Genomic DNA, 12,298 nt, shown 5'->3' with positions numbered 1-12,298 from the left:
GAGTTGGGGGTGGGTGGTGATTACTAGCTGCCTTCGCTCCAGTCTTACACTGCTAAATCAGGGACGGCTAGCACAGATAGCCCTCGAGTAGCTTTGTGCGAAATTAAAAAAACCAAAAACAAACAAGCAGACTGGTTGTTAAGATCATTTCCTTCAGAAATGAACCTGACACAGTGCTGTCCCCTATTTTGATTTCCACTAATCTTTTTTATTTCTTTTTATTGCTTCTGTTCCGTTTATGCAATTTTACTTGCTGGAATACATTTATACACTGTATTATCAATACTTTCCTTCTTCTTAACATTTTTATTTAGTGTATAAATAATGCATGCAATTGATATGCCACCTATAAAGCTATTTAAAGAACAGTGGTTCGGTGAAGTTCCTTTGTTGTTGATATTTATACTCTCTGTTAGAGGTCGCGTTAACTCAAAAATTCTGATTTATGTAAACAAAATATTTTAATGAAACAAAAAATAACAGCGCTGCGTTTTTTAAAATGCAGATGTAACAACGTCTACTAGTTCAAATTACTTAATGTTTTTTTTTATATAAAGCAATGCTGATAAATATTCCATTGCTTCAAGTGGCCTTTTAAAAAAAGAACCCGAATTTATACACTGCTAGTCGAAATCTTAAGGCCAATGATCATAAGGAAAAAATATGAATTTTGCGTTGTTAGACTCAACCATTTATTTGAGTACAGCTTCGAAAGATGAAAATAAGAAAAGAGAAAATAAAAATAAAAAAAACATTTTTAGAATTTAATAGGGAAAACGTGAACACTATGAAATTAGCCTAAATACTGGTCAAAAGTTTGAGACTATACCAAAAAGAAGTCCTAAACAGGGTAGGAAATGCCCAACAAGAGGTCTCAGTAGTGAGTTGCATAGCCGTCATTGCGAGTAACTTCAAACATTCGCTTTGGCATGGTCGATATAAGCGTTTGCAGAAGGTTGGCTGGAATGTTATTCCAAGTGGTGAAGATGGCTTCACGAAGATCATACACTGTTTGCAATTGACGTCCATTTCTATAGATTTCCCTTGCCATCCACCCCAAACATTTGCAATGGGGTTCAGTTCTGGCGAACACGCTGGATGGTTCAAAAGAATCACGTTATTCGCCATGAAAAAGTCCTTTTTCCTGCGGGAATTGTGGATTGCAGCGTTGTCCTGCTGAAAGATCCAGTCATTTCCACACAAGCGAGGGCCTTCAGTCAATAAGGATGCTCTTACCAACATGCCAACGTAGCCAGCTGCTGTTTGACGCCCCTGTATAACCTGAAGCTCCATTGTTCCATGGAAGGAGAAAGCACCCCAGATCATGATGGAACCTCCTCCACTGTGTCGTGTAGAAAATGTCTCCGGTGGGATATCCTTATCTTTCCAGTAACGTTGGAAGCCATAGAAACCATCCAGGTTAATTTTTTTCTCATCATAGAACAAAACCTTCGTCCACTTTTCTACGTCCCACGTTTGGTGCTTCTCAGAAAAGTTTAACCGAGCTGTTTCATGGTGTGGAAGGAGGTGTGGCCATTGAAGACGTTTACAGTTTTTAAAGCCTTTTTCTCGTAGATGCCGTCTTATTGTTCTTGAGCTGCATTCTGCGTTCGTTAGGGCCTTAATCTGGTTCGACGATCGGCTGGTGTCTTGCCGGACAATCCATCGAATCCTCCTGCTCAACGCCGGCGAAATTTTCTTGGGCCGACTACCTGAAATTCTCGTTCCGCATCCCTCAGGGTCTTGTAAGAAATTTGCAACAGCAGTTTTGCTACGCTCAATCTCACCAGCGATGGCACGTTGAGAGAGACCTTGCTTTTGCAGCTCGACAATTCTGCCACTTTCAAACTCTGTCAACTTTTTAGCCTTTGCCATGTTTTTACCCAATGCAACACAAGAGATATCAGTGGGAAATGTTGACAATGGTAATGCTTGAACACAAATGACTAAATTTCGTTACGTGTTTACCGATTAACGCTTCGTTTCAGTATGGTCTTAAACCTTTGACCAGCTGGTATTTAGGCTAATTTCATAGTGTTCACACTTTTCCTATTAAATGCTAAAAAAAAATATTTTTATTTTCCCTTTTCTTATTTTCATCTTTCGAAACTCTACTCAAATAAATGATTGAGTCTAACAACGCAAAATACATATATTTTCTTTATGTTCATTGGCCTTAAGATTTTGGCCAGCAGTGCATATCCAGTCATGAGTTCGGTAACAAGTGAATTAACTCTCCGTTACACCACACTCCCAGTTGGTTAAGTAGTAATGTTACCACAATAAAACTAATGTTATATAATTAGACTTTAGTTATTACTTATTTCCCATTGGGTTTTTAATTTTGTGTGATAAATCTATGACAATTAAAACTTTAATATACATGTTTTAATTTAGTTGTTTGCTAGAGAGGTTTGTTAACACGAAGATGATGATGCTAATTTGAACATTTATAAAAGTAGTCCTAGAATACTTAAAAAATATTTAGTATTAATCATTACGATACAATAATGTTACTATTTCGTAGTATTCTAGTGGACTTTGAAATATCCATTATCCAATGTCACTGCTCATGTGCTTAGTGTTTGGATGTTAAACATTAGGTACTATAGATTGTACACTACTGTTTGCATATTTTCTTAAGTCAATTTGAAATAATGTCACACTGGAAGTTTATTTTTATACCTAGTTTAAGAAAAAAAATAAAGGCTAGCGCGCCCTCTGTTATCACATTTAGATTTATAATTTTTCACACAGAAGGTATATTTTTTATTAATTTAGAGAATTCATAATTACTTGGTAATCACTTGTTACAGTAACTGCAAATTTACATTGAAAGATAATTAAGTAAAAAAAAATAGTCTAAAAACATGTTGTCTATGGACGTCGGGCAATACGAGCTGATATTCCAGACTGAATGAAAATGGTAGTATATGTACCCCACTTCTGCAAATAATGCTTTAAAGGTAACGTTTTACAGTAAGTTGCAACGTGTGTAAACTAAATATTATAACTTTCCGCTTTTAGTAAAAGGTTATGAATGATGCGTGTGTTCTCTAAAAGCAAAGACACATCGGGCTCTCTGCTGAACCTACCGAGGGGAATCGAACGCTGATTTTAGCGTTGTAAATCCGTAGACTTACCGTTGTACTAGCAGGGAGTTTGATGATTGAAACTAGGCTTAGTAATAAATTCTCTTCCTATTCCATTATTCTTATTTTCCAGTAAAAAATAATAATAATTAGACAGCTTCAAAAAATCGTCATTATCTTGTTTGTTTTGGAGTAAAACCACATTGGGCTATCTGCTGTATCCACCACGGGAATAGAGCCCCAGATTTTAGAGTTGCAAATTTGTAAGTTCACTGCTTTCCCCCTGCAATCAGAATAACTGACACGTACAATTTTCGTCTCTCATATCAGTTTATAAATGTATTTTCATAGTATTTAACAAATTTGTGACGCTATTTTAAATATCTGTGTCTAACACAATCGTATTTTGACAAAGTGGTAATTATAGGACATTACTTGCGTATTCTCAGACAGGAAAAATAAAATTATACACAAATTTTGGAAAAAAGTCTATAATTAGAAATAAAAAAGAAATTTCTTAAAGTCTAAAACGAAATAAATAAATTTTACGTGTACATTTTAAATTAACGATTCAAACACTTGATAATTTACTTCACAAAAAAACATTACAAAGTATATGCTGCTAATTACCCAATAAGATAAACACTCAATTGTTCGTGCTGTGTATTATCAAATGAGACGAAGTCACCATTCTTTGTGCAACTTATTACCTAATAAGACGAAGTCTCCATTCTTTGTGTTGCTTATTACCTAATGACGCGATGTCTCCATTCTTTGTGCAACTTATTACCTAATGAGACGAAGTCTCCATTCTTTATGCCACTTATTTATTAACCAGTGAGCTGAAGTCTCCATATTTTTTTGTATATAATTAACAGGCGTGTGTAATCCTTTAACAATTATTTGAGCAATTTAGGGATAATTTCCTTTTCTACAACAGTCGGAACACGAGTTTATTGTTATTTGCCAAATGAGGTTTACTTACAGGTTTGTTTGTTTCTTGAATATCGCGCAAAGCTGCACGAGGGCTATCTGCGTTGGCCGTCCCTAATTTAGCAGTGCAAGACTAGAGGGAAGGCAACTAGTCATCACCATTTACCGCCAACTCTTGGGCTGCTATTTTACCTACGAATAGTTGAATGGACCGTCACTTATAAAGCCCCCACAGGTGAAAGGGCGAGCATATTTGGTGCGACGGGTATTCGAATCCGCGACCCTAAGATTACAAGTCGAGCGCTTTAACCACCTGGCCATGCCGGGCTTTAACCTATCGGCTTTTTAAATCAAGAGTATATTGTATAATGTATCAACAAATCAGTTTATTCGGAAAATATAAGCTGTGGGCAAAAAATGGCTAAGAGAGCAGTTTAAGGCTTTCTTTGATATAGTTGTGTAAATAAACAGTGATAGATAAAGTAGGTGCTCTTGATTTTTACTTACATTCTACATCCATAAGCATCAAGCATTTTGTATAATGCTTTCACCATGTATGTTTTTAACTAAAGCATATATAGCTAGATAGATATGTTACTGTCTTATAATTTATCTATTTTATGATGGCAATCTTTAACACAACAGAGATTGTACTTCTAAAGCAAAAGACATTTATTAATAATAACATATGAGCAAATAAAACATAGTGAACTGAACTCAAAGCACAATAAATGAACCAACAAGAGAATATCAATAAATGTGTGTTTCCTTATAGCAAAGCCTCATCTGGTTATCTACTGTCTTTGCCTAGTGGAATCCAACCCCTGATGTTAGCGTTGTAAATTCGAAGACTTACCGCTGTCTCACAGTAGAACATATCAACAATACATGAACTGAATTTAAAGCGCAATAAATGAACCAACAAAAGCATGAATAGAACAAATAAAACACAGTGAACACACTGAATTGGATTTAAAGCACAAAACGTGTTCCGTAAAGACGTGTCGTAAAAGTGAATAAAGAGAACTAAACTGTCTTTAGACAAGTCGTAAAAGATAACCCACCGAAATAATTGAAAACTGTCACAAAGAAATCCGACAACCAGTATAACGGTGTTTTATAGATAACTAAAACAAATTTGCTTCTAATGTAGCAACATTTATAAGGACGAAATGTCAACGTGTCGGAGTATTGTCTTTTCCGCTTCAAGTTTACAATGTGAACTATATTATGCTTGTGAATCCTGTCCAGCAGTTGTAAACAAAAACGAAATTCGTTTAAAATATATATTAATATAGCCTGATTTGATACGCAAAGTCAAGCGGAAATAAGAGTCTCCATATCCTGAAGAAAAACACAGAGTAAACAAGTTTAGCTTCCGAAGTTTGAAAGTAGGTTCTTCAAAAGTCTGTAATGTATTGTTTCTTGATTTCTCCGAGCCCACATGGCACGTTCTGAGTAGTCATGTAAACGGTAAGAAGAACGTAGACTGTTAAAAGAAGGAATATGAGTGAATAGGGTGTTTCTGTCAACGTTCTTATTTAATTTGTCATTACAGAAAGACCCAGACTAATCCTAATGGGTGAATGCAGTTTAATTACCAAAAGTCAAATGGAGATTTTTTTTTGCATTTCAGCAGCTTTCAGGTGATATGCGATGTTACCATAGACCTGTGTACTGTCAGATGCTGAAACAATGAAGATATAGAAGTGATATGCGATGTTACCATAGACCTGTGTACTGTCAGATGCTGAAACAATGAAGATATAGAAGTGATATGCGATGTTACCATAGACCTGTGTACTGTCAGATGCTGAAACAATGAAGATATAGAAGTGATATGCGATGTTACCATAGACCTGTGTACTGTCAGATGCTGAAACAATGAAAATATAGAAGTGATATGTGATGTTACCATAGACCTGTGTACTGTCAGATGCTGAAACAATGAAGATATAGAACTTAATATTTCATTTCATTTTGAGTCTGATGTTAATCTAAACACGTTTTATAGAGTAATTATGTAAGAAAACCAGATTTCGTAGCTGCAGTTACATTCCAAAATCTAACTGTCTGGTGATTCTGTACTTATATTTCGCCTAACTGCTTGGTTATATGTTCTTGTTTCGTCTAACTATTATATTACAAATTTTAACTACCTGGTGATTAGGCACTCACATTCCACCTATCATATTCCAACCTATAGCTACATGATTATTATGTGCTTATGTTTGATCTTAACTGTTATATTCCAAACTAGAACTATCTCATAATTATATATTCACGTTTAAATATAACTATTATGTTTCAAACTACGAACACTTAGTGACTACTTACATATCTTTCACTTCAACACTTTATATCGTGAAAACTGGTAATAACGTTTTCTCATCTTTAGCGTTAGTATAAGAATCTTCACATACTTTGTTTTCCATTATGCTTTTCGAGCTTTAGTTTTACAATAAATTCGATATCTGTCTGTTATCTGGATACACCAGAAGCGTAAAGATTTAACTGCTTTGGATTCGTCAAGAATATTGGAAAACACCGTCGGCCAGTAACCACGTGCTATCTTTTATTGACGCGCCCTTTCTGATAAAACTGTACCTAGATAAGAAATCGAACTTATTGGCACACAGATATTCCCTTCAGCTCCACATTTCAAATCCCCGATAAAGTTTTCTTTGTCATTTTTGTACTTCTGTTGTAAATTCTAATTTGCTGTGGTTATTAAGTAAAGCAGTTTTAGAAATACTTGTCTGTTATAACCCTCGTACTGATCCTTCTGGATACGTGCTGTATGGTAGAGATTTTATCCAAACATATTTTATGAAATTTAAAGTTTAACGGCATTTTAAGATGTCATTAAAATGTATTTTATTAAGTTACTGATTTATTACCCCTTACAAACACCGCAACATAAATTATAAAAAACCATACTCAAATGGTTAAGTTTAGAAGAAATAACTGCTCAGATTTGGTTTTAATACTTGATACTTTGTTTTCTAAATATCAAAATATCATTGCTATTACAGAATGGTGGAATTGTAATTTAGAAATATGGTGCATCAGCCTTTTTTTACCAAATATTTGTTAACAATATTAAACATAACCCTCATACTTTAACCTTTGTTTACCAAATATTTGTTAACAATATTAAACATAACCCTGGTACTTTAATCTTTATTTACCAAATATTTGTTAATAATATTAAACATGACCCTGGCACTTTAACCTCCGTTTACCAAATCTTTGTTAATAATAACCCCAAACGTCGACATGGTGTACCGTATAGCCTCAGTTTTTCAGGCCTTTATCAATAACAGTATCCCTAGATTAATCAGGTCTTTATTATTAATAATATAAGTTAACTTAGATTTGACGTGTTTTACAATTGCCTCTGTTTACTGGACCTTTAACAATGATATTAAACGTAACCCTAAATGTTTACTTGTTTTACTGTGACCTCTATTTACCGGATCTTTATCAATGATACTAAACATAACCCAAATGTTTACCTGTTTTACTGTAGTCTATGTTCAGCAGTACAATCAAGCTTAGTTTTGTGTTGTTTTGGAGTATTTTTCATTTATCAGGTCTTTGTTGGTGAAGAATTTAAGTTTGCCTAGGCCTTTATTAGCAGCAATACAAGTAGACCCACGTTTCACTTGTTGTGTTGAAGATTTGCTAATCTTATCAATAATTGGACGAAAATTCCCAAGTTAAACATTTTGTGTCATAGACAAATAGTGTTTCTAGTCTCTACGGGATACTTAACATAACGTTATTTCACAGGTTCTGACTTGATCACGTGGATGACGAAGAATCTTGACGTTGAGGACCAAAGTAAGTAGCTTATCAATGTTAGCAGCACGTGACAAAATATGCGATAATCTGTCGTTTTAATTGAATGATGGGTCAACAAGACACTGCGTATTAAACCGTAAACAAAATCTAGTTGAATCATGTAAAATTAATTGATTATTAATAATTTCCTTTGATTTTGTACACGTGTAATCTGCTGTAAATACTGAAATCTTCATTCGAGACAAGAATTTCTCGAAAATTGTATCTCTGTACTCGTTCTACGTGCAGCATAAATAAGTGACTTCATACAATCATCCCATGTCCGGCATGGTCAGGTGGTTAAGGTACTCGACTCGTAATTCGGGGGTTCGAATCCCCATCACACCAAATATGCTCGCCCCTTTCAGCCGTGAGGGCGTTATAAAGTGACGGTCAATCCCAATATTCGATGGTAAAAGAGTAATCCAAGTGTTGGCGGTGGGTGGTGGTGACTAACTGCCTTCCCTCTAGTCTTACACTGCTAAATTAGGGACGGCTAACGCAGATAGTTCCCGTGCAGCTTTGCGCAAAATTCAAAACAGTTATCGTTAAGTGATAAAATTTACCTTCGTTTACAGTGAAAAGGGATTAATATCCTTTTGTGACTTTTTGTATTTTAATCAATATATTTGTTTTAAATGTCAAGAAACTGTAACACTTAAATCTCAGAGCTGTTACGGAATACATGATACTACAGTATTTTTTCCATATGGTTATTTTGTGATATTTTGTTAGCCGTTCCTCTGTTCATAAAAATGTTCTATCTTTTTTTTTTCACAATTTGTGCTTCAAATGGTCCTTAAACGACAGTCTAACCTAATACAAATGAAAGGGAAACCCCATAATCCGAGCACATTCGAAAGGTGGACCACAAAAAACGCTTGGGTTATAGGGTTTCTATTTCATTTCTATCAAGACTTCTTGAACCTACATGTTTTTCTGACATCAAGAGTCTAACCTAATACTTTAGGCCTGGCGAAGTCTTCGGGTTAGTGTGATTCTAAGGGTTCACGACTCGTCACCGCTAAAACGCGCTCCGCAGTTTAGAGCCTGAGGTGTATTTAAGGGTATAATGGTGAAATCTTGCTTGTCCAATCAGATTAAAATAGCCTCACCATTGGTGGAAAATACTGTTAACTATCTGGCTTCCCTCTGGTTCATCACTTCAATTTAGACATAACTATGCAAATACATTTTTTGTGTGAAATTCTGAAACAAACAAATTTATTAATTCTATTTGCCTGCTATAGAATTCAAACCAAAATACTTAAATGTTTCCAGTTGACTCTAAATTTAAAATAAACACTGGAAAAATATAGCCTAGGTTAAAAGGTTTGCTTTGAATTTTGCGCAAACCTACACGAGGGCTACCTGCGCTAGCCGTCCCTAATTTAGCAGTATAAGACTAGAAGGTAGTCATCACCACCCACCGCCAACTCTTGAGTTACTCTTTATCTAACGAACATGCACGCTTTTTCAACCGTGGGGCGTGCATGTTTAATGTGACGGAGATTCTTACCCACAACCCTCAGATTACGAGTCGAGTGCCTTAACCACCTGACCATGCTGGGCTAGGTTAAAAGGACGTTTGAACTGGAATAAAGTTGAATATTTTTAATAATAAGTCCATTGAGTGATTGAATCGTTTCATTAATTTCTTTATTCTTTAAATAATCTTCGTTCATTTTTTCTTATTGCTTGGATTAAACGTGTTCTTCAAACCACAGATGTATTTCTCAGTGCATGTTTCTCCTTTTTTAACAATATTTTGTTGCTATTATTATTCCAGCACCCTCTGTTTGCTTTACGAACACTGTGGACGAGAGTTGTTTTATTTGAGCTAAACACTTACGAAATCAGTAACTGTTTCGCGTGTTATCTCGAATTCGTTAGATCTCTCTAGTTCGTCACAAAAGTTTCTTTTTTTAAACATCATAATAGTTCGTGGAAGAAAAGCCCTTCTCGCTGGAGCAGTGGTATTGAATGTAGGTTTTCTGTGAAAGGACAAAGTTTCCTTTCAAAAGCCTACCAAGCCGCCTTAGGTGAATGGAGTAAAACATTTATTTTTCTGTTGTAATCCTCTCGCGTGGGCGTTCTTCTTTTAACAACATTTTAAAGATATATATTTATGATATAAAAGTGTGAAAACACGGGGGAGGGGACGGTCTCGTCATGACTGACAATAAAAGTACCCGTTTTATCGTTTAAATCTAAATAATACTTACCGAACGAGTATTTCTGAAAGCATAAAGTTTTGTTTTGTTTCTGTAACCCAAATCTCTAAAGCCGCAAGAATAAGTCGCGCCCTCCACTGACTTGAAGGATTATAATGCTAAAATTCAGGGCTCGATTCTATGCTGTGGGCACACCACTTACAAGTTCGCTATGTGTCTTTCACTTAACAGGGTCCGGCATTAGGAACGGCTAGCGCAGATAGGCCTCGAGTAGCTTTGTGCGAAATTCAAAAACAAACAAACTTACACTTAACAATCACTTTTTCGAACTTTCTCGTGTAACTGAACATGCGTCTGTCAATGATAAGATCAGGTTTATGTATGACAGTTGAAGAAGGTAAGAGGTCAATCAACAATCTACGATTGATATCTTAAATAAAATGATACGAACACCAAATACATTGTGTACACCTAATAGGGTAAGCCTAACTTACCCAGCAGATGAAACAAATGAATTACTAATCTATCTCTTAATGAAAATAGAACATTTTGCTAGTCAGCCTGAAATATTTATGGGTAATAATATACTTGTAAATACATTTCTACGAATATCAACTTATCTGCACGAACATCACTAATGTTATTCTGAAAAGGTAACTGTGTAAGATGCTATTCGGTATGTGGATGAACGAAACATTTTCATCAGACAACTATAGTTACTTTGTGACTTCGCGGTAGCACCAGTAACAAATTAAAACTATTTAAATTTACAAATTATAAGGTTTGTTTTTTGGAAGCTACTCGGCTATCTGCTCCCTTTATGACTAAAGGGAAGGCATCCATCACCAACCGCTCTTGGGCTATCTTTACCAACGAATAGTGGGATTGACCGTCAAATACATGGGAGGGCGAGCATTTGTCGGATTACACGCACGCCTTTTGAGGCCACAAATTATAAGGAAGTGGCGCTTTGATGAACATCCTTTCGAAGCATCTCAGGAGGTATCGTAAAACATTTTTGTGTATCACGTTGAGAAATTTTCATTTGTCAGTAAAACTACTTCACAACGTGGTCCAATGGTTAGGTTCAAGGCTTAAAACCTTGGATTTCGTGATTTGATTCCAAGTTTCACGCTAAAATAAATAAGGACAGAATAAGACTGAAGCCTGTTCAATTAATTCCTGATAGTTGACGAATAAACAGTAAACGTTTTTATAAAATGTACAGTTTAAAGTATTAGGGTTAACATCAATAGAAAGTTTGATCAAAATTGTTATAATTTTATAATGCTTTTCCATAGCTAGGTCAGAAAAAACAATAATGACTTTGCAGAGATGGTTCAATGGGTTCAAGCAGTCAATTTTTTTTTCTGGAGAAAGGAATATAACGATTCAGATGATGCAGTCTCTTATTGAAGAAGAAGATGATGACAAAAGTATGAATACTATAAATCATCTGTCAAGAAAAATAAAATTGTCGAGATTTCTTGAAAGTCCTCTAGCCTGATAAGAGAAACGACACTACTTTCATCCGACAAAATGAAAAACGATTATTATTACCACAGTCACTAATAGATTATCGTACAAGCAGAACTCATTAATTTCATTATTTTTGGGTTAAATAGTATTTAAAATGATTATAAACTAGTGCAATAAAAGTAAAACGAATTAAAATGTCCCTTTCATACAACAAAGGGTTAGTGAAATGACAACTTAGATCAAACATTAATTTCGGACAAACATGCTATAAAAAATATTATATAAAGATGTTTCTAATAACTCGTAATCTGAGGGTTGTAGGTTCGAGTCTCCGTCATACCAAACATGCTCGCCCTTTCAGCAGTGGAGGGGCGTTATAATGTGACGGTCAATCTCACTGTTCGTTGGTAAAAGAGTAGCCCAAGAGTTGGCGGTGAGTGGTGATGACTACCCTCTAGTCTTACACTGCTAAATTAAGGACGGCTAGCGCAAATAGCCCTCGTGTAGCTTTGCGCGAAATTCAAAACAAACAAACAATGCTTCTAATATGACTATATAAATACAAATAAAACCAGCTTGGACTCTGTAAAGCTCCCAAGACTACGAATTACAAACACTCTATTATAAATATTATTACTAAAATAACTGTAAGTACGTATGCTGCGAAAGGTTACAAAATCTCAGGATATAAAAAATCGTGAAACCTTTTCTAAACTATAAATCCAGTCTAACAATAAAATAGAACGACTTCGCAGTGAAACTTACTGGACAGCT

General features: G+C 35.2%; 1 protein-coding gene across 4 annotated transcripts in view; it reads left to right on the top strand.

Annotated features, from left to right (window-relative positions):
- LOC143231100 (regulator of G-protein signaling 7-like) overlaps positions 1–12,298 on the top strand; it is a 144,832-nt gene that overhangs the window by 71,789 nt on the left and 60,745 nt on the right. For 3 of the 4 annotated variants that reach the window (XM_076465665.1, XM_076465664.1, XM_076465662.1), the window contains exon 3: positions 7,821–7,871. The exons of the other annotated variant lie outside the window; for it this stretch is intronic. In XM_076465665.1, coding sequence (XP_076321780.1) covers positions 7,821–7,871 — 51 coding nt within the window. The remainder of the gene's footprint in view (positions 1–7,820; positions 7,872–12,298) is intronic. 4 annotated transcript variants of the gene reach the window in all.

The sequence above is a fragment of the Tachypleus tridentatus genome, chromosome 10 (assembly GCF_004210375.1).
Source record: "Tachypleus tridentatus isolate NWPU-2018 chromosome 10, ASM421037v1, whole genome shotgun sequence".
Classification (NCBI taxonomy): domain Eukaryota; kingdom Metazoa; phylum Arthropoda; class Merostomata; order Xiphosura; family Limulidae; genus Tachypleus; species Tachypleus tridentatus.
The sequence above is the reverse complement of the archived record's forward strand: the minus strand, read 5'-3'. Positions and strand labels throughout refer to the sequence as shown.